Source organism: Dermochelys coriacea, chromosome 6 (genome assembly GCF_009764565.3).
Source record: "Dermochelys coriacea isolate rDerCor1 chromosome 6, rDerCor1.pri.v4, whole genome shotgun sequence".
Taxonomy (NCBI): Eukaryota; Metazoa; Chordata; order Testudines; family Dermochelyidae; genus Dermochelys; species Dermochelys coriacea.
The window spans coordinates 9,440,864-9,462,297 of NC_050073.1; the positions used below are offsets into that span (position 1 = coordinate 9,440,864).

The 21,434-nt window shown below is 51.0% G+C and overlaps 1 protein-coding gene across 3 annotated transcripts; it reads right to left on the reverse strand.

Moving 5' to 3' along the window:
• Positions 1 to 2,849: 2,849 nt before the first annotated feature.
• Positions 2,850 to 21,078, reverse strand: GPR152 (G protein-coupled receptor 152). Of its 3 annotated transcripts, none has more exons than XM_038408079.2 (2): positions 20,851 to 21,078; positions 2,850 to 4,057 (listed from the first exon to the last, which is right to left on the reverse strand). In XM_038408079.2, exon 2 carries the CDS (start codon positions 4,008 to 4,010, stop codon positions 3,054 to 3,056), a length of 957 nt encoding a protein of 318 aa, XP_038264007.1. In that variant the 5' UTR covers positions 4,011 to 4,057; positions 20,851 to 21,078; the 3' UTR covers positions 2,850 to 3,053. The 3 variants fall into 3 exon arrangements, with proteins under 3 accessions (XP_038264007.1, XP_038264008.1, XP_038264006.1); XM_038408080.2 differs by lacking the exon at positions 20,851 to 21,078 and adding an exon at positions 12,563 to 12,699; XM_038408078.2 differs by lacking the exon at positions 20,851 to 21,078 and adding an exon at positions 10,172 to 10,312.
• Positions 21,079 to 21,434: the final 356 nt, after the last annotated feature.

A 21,434-nucleotide genomic window follows, 5' to 3' on the forward strand; every position in this document is an offset into this window, starting at 1 on the left:
GAAACAATGGGTTTTATCATACACACTGTAAGGAGAGTGATCACTTAAGATAAGCCATCACCAGCAGCAGGGGGGGCGGAAAAGAGGAAAACCTTTCATGGTGACAAGCAAGGTAGGCTATTTCCAGCAGTTAACAAGAACATCTGAGGAACAGTGGGGGGTGGGGGAGAAATAACATGGGGAAATAGTTTTACTTTGTGTAATGACTCATCCATTCCCAGTCTCTATTCAAGCCTAAGTTAATTGTATCCAGTTTGCAAATTAATTCCAATTCAGCTGTCTCTCTTTGGAGTCGGTTTTTGAAGTTTTTTTGTTGAAGGATAGCCACCCTCAGGTCTGTAATCGAGTGACCGGAGAGATTGAAGTGTTCTCCAACTGGTTTTTGAATGTTATAATTCTTGATGTCTGGATTTGTGTCCATTTATTATTTTACGTAGAGACTGTCCAGTTTGACCAATGTACATGGCAGAGGGGCATTGCTGGCACATATCACATTGGTAGATGCGCAGGTGAACGAGCCTCTGATAGTGTGGCTGATGTGATTAGGCCCTATGATGGTGTCCCCTGAATAGATATGTGGACAGAGTTGGCAACGGCTTTGTTACAAGGTTAGGTTCCTGGGTTAGTAGTTCTGTTGTGTGGTTGCTGGTGAGTATTTGCTTCAGGTTGGGGGGCTGTCTGTAAGCAAGGACTGGCCTGTCTCCCAAGATCTGTGAGAGTGATGGGTCATCCTTCAGGATAGGTTGTAAATCCTTGATGATGCGTTGGAGAGGTTTTAGTTGGGGGCTGAAGGTGATGGCTAGTGGCGTTCTGTTATTTTCTTTCTTGGGCCTGTCCTGAAGTAGGTGACTTCTGGGTACTCTTCTGGCTCTGTCAGTCTGTTTCTTCACTTCAGCAGGTGGGTATTGTAGTTGTAGGAATGCATGATAGAGATCTTGTAGGTGTTTGTCTCTATCTGAGGGGTTGGAGCAAATGCGGTTATATCGTAGAGCTTGGCTGTAGACAATGGATCGTGTGGTATTACCTGGATGAAAGCTAGAGGCATGTAGGTAGGAATAGTGGTCAGTAGGTTTCCGATATAGGGTGGTGTTTATGTGACCATGGCTTATTAGCACTGTAGTGTCCAGGAAGTGGATCTCTTGTGTGGACTGGTCCAGGCAGAGGTTGATGGTGGGATGGAAATTGTTGAAATCATGGTGGAATTCCTCAAGGGCTTCTTTTCCATGGGTCCAGATGATGAAGATGTCATCAATGTAGCGCAAGTAGAGTAGGGGTATTAGGAGATGAGAGCTGAGGAAGCGTTGTTCTAAGTCAGCCATAAAAATGTTGGCCTACTGTGGGGCCATGCGGGTACCCATCGCAGTGCCGCTGATTTGAAGATATACATTCTCCCCAAATGTGAAATAGTTATGGGTGAGGACAAAGTCAAAGTTCAGCCATGACATTATTGGGGATACTGTTCCTGATGGCTTGTAGTCCATCTTTGTGTGGCATGCTGGTGTAGAGGGCTTCTACATCCATAGTGGCCAGGATGGTGTTTTTAGGAAGATCACCGATGGATTGTAGTTTCCTCAGGAAGTCAGTGGTGTCTTGAAGATAGCTGGGAGGGCTGGTAGCGTAGGGCCTGAGGAGGGAGTCTACATAGCCAGACAATCCTGCTGTCAGGGTGCCAATGCCTGAGATGATGGGGCATCCAGGATTTCCAGGTTTATGGATCTTGGGTAGCAGATAGAATACCCCAGGTCGGGGTTCTAGGGGTGTGTCTGTGCGGATTTGTTCTTGTGCTTTTTCAGGGAGTTTCTTGAACAAATGCTGTAGTTTCTTTTGGTAACTCTCAGTGGGATCAGAGGGTAATGGCTTGTAGAAAGGAGTGTTGGAGAGCTGCCTAGTAGCCTCTTGTTCATACTCCGACCTATTCATGATGATGACAGCACCTCCTTTGTCAGCCTTTATGATTATGATGTCAGGATGGTTTCTGAGGCGTGGATGGCATTGTGTTCTGCACGGCTGAGGTTATGGGGCAAGTGATGCTGCTTTTCCACAATTTCAGCTCATGCACGTCGGTGGAAGCACTCTATGTAGAAGTCCAGTCTGCTGTTTCGACCTTCAGGAGGAGTCCACCCAGAGTCCTTCTTTTTGTAATGTGTGGGGTGTGGCCCTCTATGGGGTGTCCTGCCCCCATGAAGCGGTAGGGGGGGAGCAGTACCTGCCCCCTGGTGGGTTTGGGAAGGTGGGGATCCCCAGGACAGCCCCATGGCCTTAATTCTGACCATTCAGGTGTGTGGTTCTGATTCCACCCCCCACATACACCTGGACTGCAGCTTCTGTGTCATAGTCATGTGTGCGAAGAGGAGACTGGGCCTGCTTTCTTCAGATCAGAATGGTCAGGCTGCCGGGGCCCAAGGGGAGAGAGTTAGGGGGGCACCTGTACCCTCAGTGCTAGGTACCTAGCTGTAGTGTGCAGAACAGCCACTGTATTAAAACACAGTGATCTGGGAGCCACACCTGAAGGCAAGATTGCCAGGCACAAACAGGCACAAAGGGGCAGAGTCCCCTTCCCCGCAGCGTCTCCTGGCATCTGTGGGTTGGCAGCTGCAGCCACGTCAGTGTTTACATTGCCTTGCCTAGGGCCTGGTGTTCTCAAGTCATTGATTTGTGCGTGGAGCTGGGCCTGGTTTTCATCTGCTGAGGATCTGTCCCCACTGGAGCTTGTCTAGGCTGGGAAAATATGGGGGCAAAGTGGGTCTTAGCACTGGTGTGACTTCCCCTGGTGGCTTCCTGGAGCTGGTTGTGCCTGACCAAGCCCCACCTTGTACCCATTTACACAAAAAGAAAAGGAGGACTTGTGGCACCTTAGAGACTAACAAATTTATTTGAGCATAAGCTTTCGTGAGCTACAGCTCACTTCATTGGATGCAGTAAACCTACAATTGTGCACAGAGCCCCCTCCTTGTGGCCAGGCCCTGTCAGGGGAGCCAGTGACCACTCAACTGATGACTGGAGCTGTGCCAGAGCAGGGGCTGGGCCATGGAGGGAGAGTCTTGCTGACAAGGCTAAGCTGAGAAGGACTTGCTGGGTGTGTCCCCAGCACTCTTCCCTTCCTCCTTGGTGAGGGTCGTGGCAAGGGAGGAGGCTGTGTGGCAGCTGCAGCCCATGCAGACGTTGGAGCCGAAGAAGATGTAGATGAGAGGGTTGATGCTGCTGTTGAGGTTGATCAGGTAGCTGAAGTAGACCATGAAGGGGAAGATGCGATTGTTGAACTCCTTGTGCTCCAAGGAGGCCAAGAAGAGCAGCTGGATGATCTGGAAAGGGAGGTTGAGCAGCACATAGGCTGACAGGGTGGCGGCCACGATGCGGTAGAACTGGCTGGGGGGCCGAGTGTGGCGCCGGAAGGTGCGGGCCAAGGTGGCAGCATGGGTGATCACCATGATGATGAAGGGGAAGAGTCCCTCTAGCAGCACCTCCAGCAGGCGCAGGGGCCACTCGTATTTGCCTCGGATGTTGGTGCAGATGAGCGTGCCGTCCGACCACAGGATGACGTCGGCAAAGATAAAGCCCTTGATGCTGAGCAGGGCGGCCACCAGCCAGGCACCAAGGCAGATGTAGCTGGAGAGACGCAGGGGGCGGTGGCAGCGGTACCAGAGGGGCAGCAGCACCAGCAGGCAGCGGTCCACACTGAGGGTGGCCAGCAGGAAGAGGCTGCAGTGGTAGCTCAAGTCATAGAGGAAGTGGCGCAGGCGGCACATGGGGGCGCCCAGCACCCAGCTGTCGTCCAGCAGGGTCTCCATGATCTGCATGACTGTGATGGAGAGGAAGAGGAAGTCAGAGGTGGCAAGGCTTAGGATGAAGACGGACAGGCCCTGGCGCTGCAGCCGCCACCCTGTCAGCCAGATGATGAAGGCGTTGGCTGGCAGCCCGATGCCCAGCGTGCCGATCAGGAAGGCTGCCCGCCATGATTCCGGTATAAAGAGTTCCGTCCCATTGGAGTGTGAGGTGTTAAACGGCTCCATCCACCTCTCCAAGCAGTCTCAGCATGGGCAGCACCAGGCGGGCCAGCCTGCCAATGGAAAGGACATGGAAGGAATCAGGGCAGGGCCTCCCACCCAGCCATTGCCCCTAGGACATGGGCACTGCCAGCTTCCTCTCCTGCAGGGGAAGCATGGTACAGTGGCTAGAGCACCAGGTGGAGATCTAGTTCTGCCACTGGTCTGGGCGACCTTAAGCAAGTAACTTCCCCCCGGTGCCTCAGTTTTCCCTTCATCACTCCGAGTCTATATACCTTGTCAGCTCTTTGCAGGAGGGCCTGTCTCTCACAGGCTCTCCAAGTGCTAGGAATAGTAATCACACTCTTGTCTCTGGGGGGAATTTTCCTCAACTCACTGTCTTGGAGAGGCTGGCACATGTCCTGAGAAGGGAGTGTTGGGGGTGGGGGAGGTCAGGACTCCTGGGTCCTATTCCTGGCTGCTTCATTGCTGCTAGCTGCTCCTGTCATGGATCCTGTATAGCTTTGGCACCACAGGGGTTTCTGTCCAACAGTGCCACTCTTGTTGCTCTGATGCCTGTGGGATTAGCCGGTTTTCCAGTCCCTTTGGGGTCCCTACAGAGTGGCAGTCGGGATTAGGAATGCTTGTCAATGGCATTGTGCTAGCACTCCAGCTGAGATCTGCACCCCACTGAACCAGGCACTGTGCAGATGGCCAGTCCCTGCCCTTAAAAACTCTCAATCTAAACAACGGAGATAGACACAGTTGGAGAGGGGAAACTGAGGCACAGAGAGGTGGGAAATGACTTACCCGAGATCACCCACTGATTTGGTGGCAGAGATGGGAATGGAGCCCTGCCCTCTTGAGTCCCAATCCACTGTGCTGCGTTGCCAACCCACAGCCCTCTCATTGTGGTACTCAAATAGCCATGTTGGCCCAAATTGCTCCCTGGCCAGCAGAGGTTGCCCTATCCTAGGGACGTTGCGGCCTGTCTTATTTTGGCTGGGGGCTGATGTGAAAAGGTTCCAGCTAGAGCATAGCTGCCTGGCTGTACAGCTGCACAGATAGCTGCAAATGCATCACCCATGGGATATGTCCCCCTGGGGATCTCAGGGAGATGCCCACACATACCGGCCATGCTCCCACAGGATGATGGCACTGTGAATGGGTCCTGTGGAACTCCCTGCCACTTGACATATGGAACCCTGGGCCTCACTGTGTGCAGAGCCTAGTTTGGAGACTCAGTTTCTCCTCAGTGCCTCCTTCCATGCATAGACAGACTCATGCCTGCCTGCCTGCCTGGCAGCTGATTGAGGCATTTCTCCCCAAGGCAGTAACTGTTCTGTCTAATCTGAACCCCTCGGAGGCCCTGTATCCCAGCAGTGGGGATAAATAAGAAGAAAACTAAGAAAGAAGAAGTGAGGCCGCTAAACACTGAGGATGGAGTGGAGGTTAAAGATAATCTAGGCATGGCCCAATATCTAAACAAATACTTTGCCTCAGTCTTTAATAAGGCTAAAGAGGATCTTAGGGATAATGGTAGCATGACAAATGGGAATGAGGATATGGAGGTAGATATTACCATATCTGAGGTAGAAGCGAAACTGAAACAGCTTAATGGGACTAAATCGGGGGGCCCAGATAATCTTCATCCAAGAATATTAAAGGAATTGGCACCTGAAATTGCAAGCCCATTAGCAAGAAGTTTTAATGAATCTGTAAACTCAGGGGTTGTACCGTATGACTGGATAATTGCTAATATAGTTCCTATTTTTAAGAAAGGGAAAAAAAGTGATCCGGGTAACTACAGGCCTGTTAGTTTGACATCTGTAGTATGCAAGGTCCTGGAGAAAATTTTGAAGGAGAAATTAGTTAAGGACATTGAAGTCAATGGTAAATGGGACAAAATACAACATGGTTTTACAAAAGGTAGATCGTGCCAAACCAATCTAATCTCCTTTTTTGAAAAAGTAACAGATTTTTTAGATAAAGGAAATGCAGTGGATCTAATTTACCTAGATTTCAGTAAGGCATTTGATACCGTGCCACATGGGGAATTATTAGTTAAATTGGAGAAGATGGGGATCAATATGAACATCAAAAGGTGGATAAGGAATTGGTTAAAGGGGAGACTGCAACGGGTCCTACTGTAAGGAGAACTGTCAGGTTGGAGGTTACCAGTGGAGTTCCTCAGGGATCCGTTTTGGGACCAATCTTATTTAATCTTTTTATTACTGACCTTGGCACAAAAAGTGGGAGTGTGCTAATAAAGTTTGCAGATGATACAAAGCTGGGAGGTATTGCCAATTCGGAGAAGGATCAGGATATTATACAGGAGGATCTGGATGACCTTGTAAACTGGAGTAATAATAATAGGATGAATTTAATAGTGAGAAGTGTAAGGTTATGCATTTAGGGATTAATAACAAGAATTTTAGTTATAAGTTGGGGACGCATCAATTAGAAGTAACGGAAGAGGAGAAGGACCTTGGAGTATTGGTTGATCATAGGATGACTATGAGCTGCCAATGTGATATGGCTGTGAAAAAAGCTAATGCGATTTTGGGATGCATCAGGAGAGGCATTTCCAGTAGGGATAAGGAGGTTTTAGTACCGTTATACAAGGCACTGGTGAGACCTCACCTAGAATACTGTGTGCAGTTCTGGTCTCCCATGTTTAAAAAGGATGAATTCAAACTGGAGCAGGTACAGAGAAGGGCTACTAGGATGATCCGAGGAATGGAAAACTTGTCTTATGAAAGGAGACTTAAGGAGCTTGGCTTGTTTAGCCTAACTAAAAGAAGGTTGAGGGGAGATGTGATTGCTCTCTATAAATATATCAGAGGGATAAATACAGGAGAGGGAGAGGAATTATTTCAGCTCAGCACCAATGTGGACACAAGAACAAATGGGTATAAACTGGCCACCAGGAAGTTTAGACTTGAAATTAGACAAAGGTTTCTAACCATCAGAGGAGTAAAGTTTTGGAATAGCCTTCCAAGGGAAGCAGTGGGGGCAAAAGACCTATCTGGCTTTAAGATTCTACTCGATAAGTTTATGGAGGAGATGGTATGATGGGATAATGTGATTTTGGTAAGTAATTGATCTTTAAATATTCAGGGTAAATAGGACTAATCCCCTGAGATGGGATATTAGATGGATGGGATCTGAGTTACCCAGGAAAGAATTTTCTGTAGTATCTGGCTGGTGAATCTTGCCCATATGTTCAGGGTTTAGCTGATTCCTTCCCGACCGCAAATATGGCAATTTTCCTCCAGGCAGATTGGAGAGGCCCTGGGGGTTTTTTGCCTTCCTCTGTAGCATGGGGCATGGGTGACTTGAGGGAGGCTTCTCTGCTCCTTGAAGTCTTTAAACCCTGATTTGAGGACTTCAATAGCTCAGACATAGGTGAAGTTTTTCGTAGGAATGGGTGGGTGAGATTCTGTGACCTGTGCTGTGCTGTGCAGGAGGTCGGACTAGATGATCAGAATGGTCCCTTCTGACCTTAGTATCTATGAATCTATGACCCCTCTGGATCTCTCTAGCTCGCGGTGGCGGCGGAAAGGGGTGCGATTGTACATGCTGGATTCTGGTTAAGGGTTGTAGAAATCATTTGTCCTTGTTTCTCTCCATGGTATGATAAAAGAGCTGATTTAGAGAGTCTTATTACAGGCTGCAGAGCTGAAATCACTGATACCTAGGTTTAAGTATTAGACCAGGGTTGGCCAGCCTCCATCGGGGTATGCCAGGTACAGTTCTGCTGCCCTCCGTTCACACAACAAGGATAACAACCCTTTATTACTCATGCCCAATAACAAGGAGACTGGGGATCCAACACTGGCCCCAAATGATCATTTGCACAAGCAATCCCATCATGCTGAGCACCTAGGCAGGGTGGGTGTGTCCATGCAAATGAGATCCACTTCTGAAGTCTTTTTTCACAGTTCACCACTAGATGTCAGGGGAGAGCTCATTCAGACTCTGCTTACATCTGCTTTGCTTGAACCTGTAAATAACTCCCTTTTTTCTCTTTCCTAGTTGATAAACCTTTAGATAGTTTATTACAGGGCATTGTCTTTGGTGTAAGACCTAGGGTACCAATTGATCTGGGGTAAGTGACCAGTCTCTTGGGACTGGGAGCAACCTGTGATTTTTGGTGTGATTTTTGGTGACCATTTATCAATCACCAAGTCCAGCTTGTCTGGGTGGCAAGATAGAGTGGAGCGTCTGAGGGACTGTCTGTGGCTCCGAGGTAAGACTGGTGTAGTGATCCATAAGATTATGTTTGGAACTTGGTTGGTGAAATCTAATGATAGACACTCCCCCAGTTTGGGGTGTCTGCCCTGTCTTTGACAGCCTGCCCTGAGGTTGGCACTCAAAGTCTCATGAGCCATTCCAGACAGCGTGATGGGGAAGCTGGGCTTGTAGCTGATACACTGGGACCCAGGAGATCTGGCTTCAATGTCTGCCTCTCCCACAGGCAACCACAGGGAATGATGAGCCATCCTTTGTCTAGTTAAGCCATGAACTCTTTGGGGCAGGGAGTGTCTCTCACCCTGTGCAGCCCCTGATCTGAGACCTGCCCTAGGTGTGCCAGGCTGTGGAGCCTCAGGGCTGCTCTAATTATCTCAAAGCTGGACAGTACAGAATGGTTCTGACCCCTCCCTCCCTCCTACTGGGGGGGCAGCATAGACCTACCCCAATCAGGGATTGGCCCAGTGTGAGGGTGCCCAGGGTATGGAGAACAGAGAGACCTTGCTACTAACAGTGAGCGAACAGTGGTGTTAGGAGTGGGGGGAGGGTGTGGTCAGGACTCTTGGGTCCTATCCCCAGCGCTGCTGCTTACGTGCTGGATGAGCACTGTGCATCAGTTTCCCCCTCTGGACAGCAGGGGCTGCCCTGCCCCCATGCTGAGTGAGGTCTCCTGTGCCCGCAGTGGGAGGTCTGCAGCAGCAGGAGGCACAAGCTTCTGGGTGGGGAGGGTGCCAAAGGGTGGCTTGCAGGGGTTCCTCATCTCAGGGCGGGGGCCACCTTCCTGAGCCAGAGCAGGAGGGATTGGGATGGGGATTCCCCTCCCACATCTCACCCTCTCCATCCAGCCACTGTCCCTTTCCCTCGTTCTGTGGCTGGGTCTGCTCTCCCCGCACTCACTCTCAGCCCATCCTGCTTCTCCCAGAGAGGGGGTGGGGCAGGTCTGATTGGCATTGCAGCTGCTGCTGAGGGCACCAGCCCCAGCTACCCAGTGCCCGCTCATTCCTCACTGCATCTGGGTGGAGGGCCCATCTGTGCCAGGCATGGGGACCGCTTCTTGCTATCTGCCCACCACCCCCAGCTCACAGAACATGGCCCTGGAGGCCTCACCCTACACCCCACCAGAGCCACCCCATGGAAGCTACTGGGGTTAATGACCCCTAGCACCTCCCCGATATCCCTGCAGGGGGGCAATCAGGAACCCAGACCCTACTGCTCCCCTCCTCTGGGAAAGGGGGCCAGCTCAGCAGAGGGTCTGCCCAGGAGGGTGGCTGCTATCCATCCCCACCAGTCATTGTCCCCCCCCGTGCTGCCTGCCTGCCCTATTCCAGGGTCACCCCGTTGGGAATCAGGCCCCATAACTGCCCCTGGGGAAACGGACAGGACTGGAGGGGGTAGGGATGTAGTGGCAGGGAGAGAGACTCTGCCTAGAGCCAGGGAAGGAAAGGATGGCTTCCTCTGACCGCCACAGCACACAGCCACAGCCTGGTGGGCATGGACATTGCCATGACATTGCAGCTCATGGCACTGGGGCTTGGGCTCTGCTCCCAGTGCCCCTCTTCCAGACTGGCACCAATGGGCTGAGACCCAGAAGAACTTGTCTCCTGGGTCAGGGCTCTCCCCAAGATCTGACTCTGAGGCTGGGAGAAGATATTTTCCCCCGTGATGCTGGCACAGAACCAAGTGCCCACTGATGCTAAGATGCACCGTCCAGCCTAGAGATGGAGACCATGGGCCAGGGCCACTTGGGCATCAGTCACACAGTCTCTGGTCATGGCCAGCCCATCAGAGCAGGACCAGGCTGCAGAGCCAGCCAGGCAGAGTATGGTGCCAGCTAATTAGTGCCATTCATGAAGCGTTAGTCTCAATGCCCCCCTGCAAGCTGCCACCAAAGGCTTGGAGGTCACACATGGGAAGGGGGGATAAAATAGACCTACCCGAATTGTCTGCAGCAAGAGTCAGGCAGGAGTTAGGATAGAGCAAGCCCCCACCTGGTGTCCAATCGCTGTCCTGTCTCTGGAGACAGATAAGAGCCAGCAGGAGCAGGAAGCTGATTTATACTGGTGGCAAGGGAGGAAGCAGCAGGGGAGGGGTGGAGGCACATGATGTGACCCAGTGGGGTGGGGAGGCAGATATCATTCAACTGGGGGCAATCCAGCTAGCGCTTGCTGCAGCCCACCTCCAGGCCCCACCCCCAAGCCTCAGACTCCTTGGGACCAGTTGGGTTGGGAAGAGCTGACATCTGGCCTGGGAGCCTGCCCACCTGCCCTCACCTGTCCAGCTAGCTTCACCCATGGCTGCAGACTCCATCAAGTGAAAGCCCAAGGATGACCCCTGTGGACCAGGACAGGCACCTGCCAGCCCGGGGTGGGGAATTCACGGGGTTAGGAGTGCATGTCAGCAGGGACAGGCTGTTGGGACCAAGTGCCTAGGCTGGGAGAGTTGGGGAACAACATGAGTTAAGAGGCAGTGTGGCCTAGTGGATAGAGCACTGGTCTGGGAGCCAGGAGACCTGCTCTGCCCATGGCCTATTGGGTATGACGCAGCAGGGAGGGGGGAGTGTTGACCTGGAAATGTGGCAGGGGAGTTTAACTAGGGATGGGATATCTGAGAGCCTGTAACCTGAGCCAGGAGGGGCAGGGGGAGGTAACACCTCTGCCCTGGGAACGTGGACAAAGGCTGCAGGAGAGAGCCGGCTGGGGGGGTTTGGTTTCAGTTTGGTGCTGGGTAGTAGAATGCAGGGAACCCAAGGGCTGGGGTCTAAGCTCCCTGCTCCCCCAGAAGGACTTGACTGAGGGTTGTACCCACAAGCTCTGTTTTAAACTGTGTTCCTATTGTCCAATAAACCTTCCATTTTACTGGCTGGCTGAGAGTCACTGTGAATCCCAGGAAGAGGGGTGCAGGCCCCGGACTCTCCCACACTCCATGACACTGGGTAACGATGATCAAGTCACTTCCCTGCCCTGCACCTCAGTTTCCTCTCCTGCCCTGTTTCTGTCTGGTCTGTTCAGACTATAAGCTCTTGGGACAGTGGCTGTCTCACAGGATGGCTGTACAGCACCCAGCACGGGGGTGAGGACTAATCTCAGATGGGTCCTGGAGGTGCTGCTGGTCTGCTACCCCCTCCTCTCCTCTCCTCTCCTCATCCTGAAGGAGGTGAGTTAAGATTTGCCACCTAGCTCTGTCTGTATCATGCAGCAGGCATGTGGTTAGACAAAACTGGTGACCAGCGAGAGTGGGGAAACCACAGCTGCAAATGCTGTCTGGCTACAAAGCCTAGGACAAAATCAGGGCAGAAGGTTTTTATCAGCTGCCAGGGGTTGACTCCAGGTGATCAGTGTGGGGTTAAACAAAGGAGCCGGCCCTGGCCCAGGGAGCACAGTGATCTGAACTGCGGGCTGAAAGCAGAGGGAGAAAAGGAGAAGAAAAAACGTGTTGCTCAGCAACTAGTGATGGAGAGAGGCCGGCCGAATTGAGGTGTTTTGGGAGGGGGGAATGTGGGTTTGGGTTAAAGGAAGAGGGAGCATTTCTGAGAATCAGATCCCGGTGGGAAGCAGGTGGGTTTGTTAACTGAGCAATCAAAGGGCAGCTCAGCCCACAGAACCCTCGATTAGTGCCTGTTAGAAACCGCAGCTGCAGGTGGGGGGACAGCAGTCCAACGAGACCAGGTTTGTCCCAGAGTTTGTTCCACCCCCCAGTATTTGGGGCCTTGTTGGGTTATTTCCAACTGCATTTCCGTGGTGCAGTCCTGTTTATCTACTGAATACTCCCATGCAATCCTGTGCCCCTGCACCAACAGGAACAATCAGCTGCTGACCGTTTCCTTGCTCAGAAATCCTGAAGCCTGCCTCTCTAGCCGGTCCTGTGCCCCAAGGAGCTCAGCCCTTCTAGGCTATGCTCACAACTCCTTGCAGGGCCATGAATGTAGGGCTGGGGCAGGAGGTTGGGGTGCGGGAGGGGGTGCAGGGTGTGAGAGGGGGTGTAGTGTGTAGGAAGGGGCTCAGGGCAAGGGGTTGGGGCAGACGAGGGGTGTGGAGTGTATGAGGGGGCTCAGGAAAGGATGCTGGGGTACAGGAGGGGCTGCACAGTGCGGGAGGGGGCTCAGGGCAGTGGTGCAGGGAGGGGTACAGAGTGTGGGAGGGGGCTCAGGGCAGGGGCTTGGGGTGCAGGAGGGATGCAGGGTGCGGCAGGGGGCTCAGGGCAGGAGGTTGGAGTGCAGGAGTGGTGTGGGGTGTGACTGGGGGTTGGGGTGCAGGTGGGGGGCTCAGGACAGGGGGTTGGGGTGCGGGGTGTAGGAGGGGTTCAGGCTCTGGCCTGGTGTCACTTACCTGGAGCGGCTCCAGGGTGGCAGTGGCGTGCACCGGGGCCAGGGCAGGCTCCCTGCCTGCGTGCCCTGTCCCCGGGCCTGTGCCACTCCGGGAAGCGGACAGCGCCACGTCCCTGCAGCCCCTGGGGGAAGGAGGACAGCAGGCTCTGCGTGCTGCCCTCGCCTGTGGGTACCTCCCCTGAAGCTCCCAATGGCCGCAGTTCCCCATTCCCGGCCAATGGGAGCTGTGCGGGGAGGTAACCACAGGCAAGGGCAGCGTTTGGAGTCCACTGCCCCCCTTCTCCCAGGGGCATTAGGGACATGGTGCCGGCCACTTCCGGGAGCAGTGCGAGGCCTGCGGTGCCACAGGAATGGCAATCCCGCGGACCAGATCCAAAGCCCTGAGTGGCCGGATCCAGCCCGCGGGCCATAGTTTGCCCACTCCTGCCCTAGCCCCTGCATTTGCTATCAATCCCAGCCAGGGAAACTCTTTCAACCACACAGCTTAACTCAGTTCAGGCTCTTTCTGGCAGCTGATTGCCTTGGGCGGTGGCTTCTATTGTCTCCAGCTATCATGACATAAAAGGGTAAGTGACAATCAGGGTCAAGAAACCCCAGCGGGGATCTAAACCTCAAAGAATAAGCAATTGAATCAACTGGTTGTCTACGATATTACTGTACTTATAAAAGTGTAGTGAGTAAGGTTTTTTAGGAAAGCCGGGGACACCCTGGTGACTAATATAACTGTGAGATGTCTGTGTGAGACTGTATGGAATATGGGTAACCATTTATAATATTATCAATACCAGTATCACAAAATTGCAATGAATCTTATCCCGGATAGGCGATGTAAGTGATCAGAGGAAAAGATACAATTTGTTAAATATGATAAGCTTGTTTATATGTATGTATCATCTTTGTATCGTGCCAGTTTCTCCTCACACAGGTTTTCCAGCCAGGGTCGTGTGTTAGTGAAGCTCAACCTGATCGCCTCTTCAATTTTCAGCATTGTTTGGTCACCTTTTTGATAGCTGCTGGTGCTGAAAATCCAGCTTCACAAAGACATGTTGTTGCACCAGGAAGGAGAACAGGCTAAGGATGCCCCACCCTGGTGAGAGATGGATGGCTGGTGAGGGAACCCTGTAATGGAGGGGGTGGATGGCTCCTAGCATGGACAGCGGAGATGGGAGGGGGGAAGAAGACAGGTCAGTGCGCTGGGGAAGGGGATACCTGACCCCCCCACACTGCAAAACATCACACCCACATCCTGACACTGGCAACCGAGATGGAGGAGACAGCTTGGTGCATGAGTAGGGGGATCTCCGATTCACCCCACTGCAAAATAGCCACTCCCCACTCCTGCTACCTGTCAGACAGATGATGAGGAAGGGAGGAGGAAACCTTCCAGCTGCACCTCTGCTGCTCCCCCGACCCCAGCTTCCCACACCGAAAAATCCCTTTCTTCCAGGCCGTCCCCCTCAAACTCCCCACACACATGGTCTCCAGGCAGCCTTTGTCAGGCAGGGCAGGTGGACGGAGCTGTGTGCCCTGGAGCTGCGCTGAAGGGCCAGGGTATTTGGAGGGGGGGAATGCCCCTACATGCCCCATCCCCCATCTCCACCCTTGCTGGCAGACCTCCCAGGACTGTGTCGCATCCCACAGAGTAGGAACCCTGATTTAACCCTCTGTTCTTTAACTTAATCTTTGTTTTCCCATAAACCATCTCAGGGCTATTGTACCAATGTAGATGTGAGTCATAGAATCACAGAAGATTAGGGTAGGAAGAGACCTCAGGAAGTCATCTAGTCCAATCCCCTGCTCAAAGCAGGACCAACCCCAACTAAATCATCCCAGCCAAGGCTTTGTCAAGCTGGGCCTTAAAAACCTCTAAGGATGGAGATTCCACCACCTCCCATTTCAGTGCTTCACCACCCTCCTAGTGAAATAGTGTTTCCTAATATCTAACCTAGACCTCCCCCACTGCAACTTGAGACCATTGCTCCTTGTTCTGTCATCTGCCACCACTGAGAACAGCCAAGCTCCATCCTCTTTGGAATCCCCCTTCAGGTAGTTGAAGGCTGCTATCAAATCGCCCCTCACTCTTCTCTTCTGCAGACTAAACAAGCCCAGTTCCCTCAGCCTCTCCTTGTAAGTCATGTGCCCCAGCCTCCTGATCATTTTTGTTGCCCTCCGCTGGACTATCTCCAATTTGTCCACATCCTTTCTGTAGTGGGGGGCCCAGAACTGGATGCAATACTCCAGATGTGGCCTCATCAGTGCTGAATAGAGGGGAATAATCCCTTCCCTCAATCTTCTGGCAATGCTCATACTAATGCAGCCCAATATGCCATTAGCCTTCTTGGCAACAAGGGCACACTGTTGACTCATATCCAGCTTCTCTTCCACTGTAATCCCCAGGTCCTTTTCTGAAGAACTGCTGTTTAGCCAGTCGGTCCGCATCCTGTAGCAGTGCATGTGATTCTTCCATCCTAAGTGCAGGACTCTGCACTTGTCCTTGTTGAACTTCATCAGATTTCTTTTGGCCCAATCTTCTAATTTGTCTAGGGCCCTCTGTATCCTATCCCTACCCTCCAGCATATCTACCTCTCCTCCCAGTTTAGTGTCATCCTCGAACTTACTGAGGGTGCAATTCATCCCATCATCCAGATCATTAATGAAGATGTTGAACAAAACTGGCCCCAGGACCGACCCTTGGGGCACTCGGTTTGATACTGGCTGCCAACTAAATATTGAGCGGTTGATCACTACCTGTTGAGCCTGACAATCTAGCCAGCTTTCTATCCACCTTATAGTCCATTCATCCAGTCCATACTTCTTTAACTTGCTGGCAAGTATACTGTGGGAGACCATATCAAAAGCTTTGCTAAAGTCAAGATATATCACATCCAACGCTTTCCCCATATCCACAGAGCCAGTTGTCTCATCATAGAAGGCAATCAGGTTGGTCAGGCATGACTTGCCCTTGGTTAATCCATGTTGACTGTTCCTGATCACCTTCCTCTCCTCCAAGTGCTTCAAAATGGTTTCTTTGAGGACCTGCTCCTTGATTTTATAGTCCCCAGCTAACCTATCCATGATTTTATAGTTTTATAGCTGTTGCACTGATTGTTACCAGCAAGGCAAGATTTGGACTGGCAGCCTCTCGACGAGTTTGCTGGTAGAGCAGACAGGCTGGGAGCTGACACATGGTCTCATTGCCAGCAAAGCTCACTGTTTCTGAGGAAGAGGGGTAACACAATGACTCTCAGTTCTGAGTGTATTTAAATACTCCTGCCATTAAGCCACTCGGCAGCAATAGAAAAATCTAACAGAATGTTAGGAACTATTAAAAAAGGATAATGAGACAGAACTAAGTCAAATATGATGGGGATTACTGAAAATCTTATTCGTCATATAAAAAAGTTGTATCGATCCCAAGGACTGAGATCCCAGTCCTGACTGGACCACCTTAAATATAAAAACTGGACTATAACCTATGGACTAATTCTTAAAGAACTCTTTGCAACTACAAAGCTCACCATCTCTGCTATGAATTGGAATCTCAAGAATTGTACTCATGTCTGTATGTATACTGATCTTTTAACCATACTCTCTCTCTCTTTTTCTTTTTTTAATAAATTTTAGTTTAGTTAATAAGATTTGGCTGTAGCATGTATTTGGGTAAGAGCTGGAATATACATTAACCTGGGAGGTAATGTGTCTGATCCTTTGGGATTGGTAAAACTTTTTTATATGATGAATAAGATTTTCAGAAATCCTCATCATATCTGACTTGGGTCTCTAGGTGGAGGCCTGAGACTGGGTTACTTTAAGGGAACTGTGTTGTTGGCTTCTGGGTAACCAGTGAGGTATTATAGAAGCTGTTTTGTGCTGGTTTGGTAAATCTAAGTATTGGAATATCCACAAGCTTTGGGAATTGTCTGCCCCATTCTTTGCAGTTCACCCTAATTCAGTTGGTTCCCCTGAGACTCTGGTCACAGCCCCTCTCCCTAGCCAGACCATCTGGCATCTCCTATCCCAGTCAAAAATTCAACTCAACAGAAAAAGCCAAGATCTGTTAAGGCCAGATCACCGGGGCTGTGAACAGCTTAGCAGCCACCTAGAACAAGTGCTAGCAGGGTTTATCAGATGTGCAAGAGGAAGGAGCCCCACAACACCCTGGCTTTATCTGTTACTGGTTTCCCCTTATTACTGTGGCTCGGAGGGGAATATGCTAAGCTCAGGAGAGAGGGTAGCTGCCACCCGAGATAGTAAGGCAGCAGCTCCTTATCGGGCATGTGCAGAGTAAGGGACCCCATGGGCACAGATCCAGAACCCTCTGGGGCCTCCAGCCAGGAAACCATGGGCATGATGAGAGCAGAGCAGACAGGAAGGTGAGGGAGGCTGGCTAGACCCCAACTGCAATATGCAGTGCTGGGCTGAGCCCTAACCTATTGGAAGGGCCAGGCTGATAGTAGTATCTAGTGCAGTGTTTCTCAACTCACACACAGCCACAGCCCATGTGACGTCCTCCGGGCCATACAGATAGTATATATGTTGTGTGGAAGTGGTCTACATAACATCTAGAGAGCTGTATATGCGGCCCACCATGGTAAATAGATTGAGAACCACTGATCTAGTGAGCTACTTGCCATACCGACAGCAGCCCTGGCTCCTCTTGTGCAGCTGGAGAACTGAGGCCTAGAAAGATACAGGGACCTACCCAAGGTCCCACAGGGAGTTTTTGGTTGAGCTGGGCTTGAACCCAGGCCTCTTGAAGACCAATCTACTGCCGTAACCCCCAGGGCACAGTTAGACCCCAGCTGAGAGGTTCTTGCAGGGTTGGCCGTATCACCCAGGGAGGTCTTTTGCTGAGGGGTGCGAGCTCTGGGCTGGGGCAGGGGGTTTGGGTGCAGGAGGGGTGAGGGGTTGAGATCTAGAAGGAAGTTTTGGTGCCGAGTGCAGGCTCTGGGCTGGGACAGGGGGTTGGGGTGCAGGAGCGGTGTAGGTGGGCAGTGCTTACCTCGGGCGGCATGGCTCCCAAAGTGACTGGCACACATTCCCCTCTGGCAGCGGCTCCTAGGTGTGGGCAGGGAGGGGCCAGGGGGGTCTCCGCATGCCGCTGCCTGCAGGCGCCATCCCTGCATCTCCCATTGGCCATAGTTCCCAGCCAATGGGAGCTGTGGAGTTGGCACTTGGGGCGGGGCAGCACATGAAGACACCCCCCAACCCCAGGGGCTGCAGGGACGTAGCAGCTGCTTCCGGGAGTGGTGCGGCATGGAGATAGAGCAGGCAGAGAGCTGCCTTAGCCCTGCTGCTGGCACATCTCTGCACACCCCTTGGGGGAGGGGGGTAGCGGGTCTCCGAGTGCTGCCCGGGGCATGCAGAGACATGCCAGGATCCAGTCGCTTCCAGGAGCGGCGTGGGGCCACCGGCCATGGCATGCAGACAGCCTGCCTGCCTGAGCTCTGCTGCACTGCCAGGGACAGGTTGTCAGATAAGATTTGTCCTGCATTTTGGGAGCCCCCCTGTTGTTGGGGGCCCCGTGCCACCGCATGGGTTGTTTCATGGTAAATCCACTCCTGCAGCTCATTAAACACAGTATGGGGAGGTGGGGCCTGAGAGAGATCCTGCCCCCTCCTTGCTCCAGGGCCCCACCCCCTGAACCCATAGTTGAAAATGCTGTGGGAAAGAGGATGTCCCCTTGGAGAGGATGTGCAGGAGGCCCTGGTTATACCCATTGCTGATGTCAGGGCACTGATTCAAAGCTGCACAACACAGAGGCACCCAGGATTACAGGGCAGATGGTGACAAAACCCCTTACTGATCTGGATTGAACCTCCAAGCGTCACACTGGTGTAGTCAAACAAGATTTACACACACAGCTTGCTATCTGACTGGGGTTTGCACTTCAAGCACTGGTAAAATCCCTGTGTGCCCACACCTTGAATACTGCGTGCAGGTCTGGTCACTCCATCCCAAAAACGATACGTTAGAATTGGGAAATGTACAGAGAAGGGCAACAAAACTGATGAGGGGTCTAGAACAGCTTCCGTATGAGGAGAGATGGAAAAGACCAGGACTGTGAAGCTTGGAAAAGAGACGACTAATAGGGGAGATGACAGAGGTCTATAAAATTATGACTGGTGTGGAGAAAGTCAATAAGAATGTGTTATTTATTCTTTCACATTACATACCAATGAATTTCAGCAATTTCCCCCTCTGAAATTACTAGGCTGCAATTTTAAAACAAACAAAAGGAAGTATTTCTTCACACAATGCACAATCAACCTGTGGAACTCATTGCCAGGGGATGTTGTGAAAGCCAAAACTATAATGGGGTTCAAAAAAGAATTAGAGAAGTTCATGGAGGATAGGTCCGTCAACGGCTATAAGACAGGATGGGCAGAAGTGCAACCCAATGCACTGATTTCAGAGTAGCAGCCGTGTTAGTCTGTATTCGTGCCACAAGTACTCCAATGCACTGAGTGTCCCTAGCCTCTGACTGCCAAAAGCTGGGACTGGATGACAGCGGATGGCTCACTGGATAATTGCCCTGTTCTGTTCATTCCCTCTGGGGCACCTGGCATTGGCCACTGTTGGCAGACAAGATACTGGTCTAGATGGACCTTTGGTCTGTTTGGCCATTTTTTTGTAAAATAGTGATGCCCAAGTACAAATCAAAGAACAGTTACAGTTTGATTATTTTCTGTTTATTTCGGGTGTGGAAATAGAACAAAGGAAGTTTCAAATGAGTGACAGTGAAACAACTGCAGAGTTAGAGCTGGCTAGTCTGGAGAGGAAGGAAGAAGCTCTGACGAGATGCTGAGAAGCAGCAGGAGGACATCAGAAGGGGAAGTTGGACAATGAGAAAGCAAGTGTGAATACCCAAAATGGGAAGTGGAGCGAAGAGCCAAAGAAGCACGTTGGTGGGCTCTGGTACTGGAAGCGGCTGCCCACCAATAAGCCATGGAGCTGAAAAAGAAGGAAAGGCGTGGACAGATCCCCCAACCCATAGGTACTCTCTCTCCCCAAGGGACATCCAGCAGGGATAAGCTGTGCCCTGCATACAAAGGAGTAGACCCTATTAAGGAATTCCTTACCACTTTCAAAACCTCTGTGAGGTTCATAAAGTTCCAGAGCAGAAGAACAACATAATGTTGATTACTAAGCTCTCGGGTAAAGCATTGGATGTATTTAATGAGATGCCAATTGACCAGGCTTTGAAATATGATAAATTTAAAAAGAGTGCATTGCAAAGGACGTGAATTACTCCTGAAGCATTTAGATGAAATGCTGAGGCCTCAGAATGAATGACAAGACGAGTTATAGGGAATGTGTGTATATATTGTGTGATTTTGATGAGAAAACGGGCCAAGAGGACAGGGGCAGAGAATTAGGACCAGTTGTTTGATCTCTTCACCCAGGAACAGTCCCTGAGCATGTTGTTCTGAAGAGATTAGGCAAGCCATTTGGGATAAACCTCTGGATTCTACCCAAAAAGCAGCCAATCTCACTGATGATTATGTGCAAGCTAGAGCATCTGGCGAGTGCAAACTGCAAAGGGTGGGGCAGAAGCCCAGTGTAAAGGTGGGAGCCTGGTTTACCTCTAGGAAAAAGAAGCCTGGTTGGGAGCCCAGGGACTCACGCTGGGAATCTCACTCGCAGACCCGCTGTATGAGGGAATGCATTACCTATGGGGCTGACTAAGTACATAAGACACACTTGCTCTAAGTGAAAAGAAACTAAGCCCTTTGTCATATATGTGGGTTTAACCCAGGCCAGCAAGAAGTTGTCACTGCCTGCCCTGTAACCCTGCTCTGCTTAAATGCTCTGCTGCCAGCATGCAGTTCCCTGAGTGTCTATGCTGTGCCACCCTGTTCAGCGCTCTGGCCCCAGCAGCCTGCATACAACACAACAGCCCCACCCGGCTCTCCACCAGTCTGGGTTACTACTTGCAGGGTGACCCCAACACCTCCCAGTCCCGAATTTCCCCCAAACCATCTGCCCTGAAATGTCCAGCCCTCTCCTGGAACACTCCAAGGTATAAGAAGGTCCATTGCTCCTTTAATGAGACAAAATCTCAGCTTAGTTCTTTAACTGGTGTTAGCAATCACTTCAATTCGAACACAGCTCAAGATTAGTTAAAATTACAAGTAAAGCAAGTTAACTAACAAAGAGATAGAGGGTTTCTATGAGTTAAGATACAAGGGATAAAGACAAAGTGGCTACAAGCAAATAAAAGTAAAATACACTTTCCAGTGGCTAAGACTTAACGAGCTACAGCCTTGGTTCATGGTGTATTCTTACCAATCTTTTTCTTTCCAGCCATGGCTGACTCTCTCTCTCTCTGTCAGGACCTTCCACAGAAGTACAAGAGGCTGGTGTCCCTTGTCTTCCTAGATGAAAGATCTTTGCCTAAGCAGGTTTCTCACCTATGTTCAATTCCCAGGGATATCAACCCCCTTGGCTGAAGGGGCCATCTTTCTCAGCTTGCAAGAGCTCTGGCCCCTTGTGTCCGTCCAGTGATGGATGCAATATTGGCTTCTTCTGTCTCCTTAGATCTTCCTAAACTCATTGTTTTCTCCCCAGGCTCAGGATGACCTCATGCTGTTCTTTTCTTTCTGTGGTTTTCCCATCCCCCCGCTGGCTCATATGTAAATTGGGCTTTAATTGCTTTTGGTCATATATTGCTTAATTTTCTTGGTGACAGGTAGCCAGTTGCCTTCCCCGCTGTCTGGGAGAAAACATGTTTCTTCCTTTATCAGGTCTCAGATTTTAAAGCATGATATCCATGAGCATCCATAATTCCCCATAGAGTGTTAATACCAACATCTCACAATGATATTAATCACCAGTGTGTCATTAGCTTTCATAAAAGACCTTTGTTGATA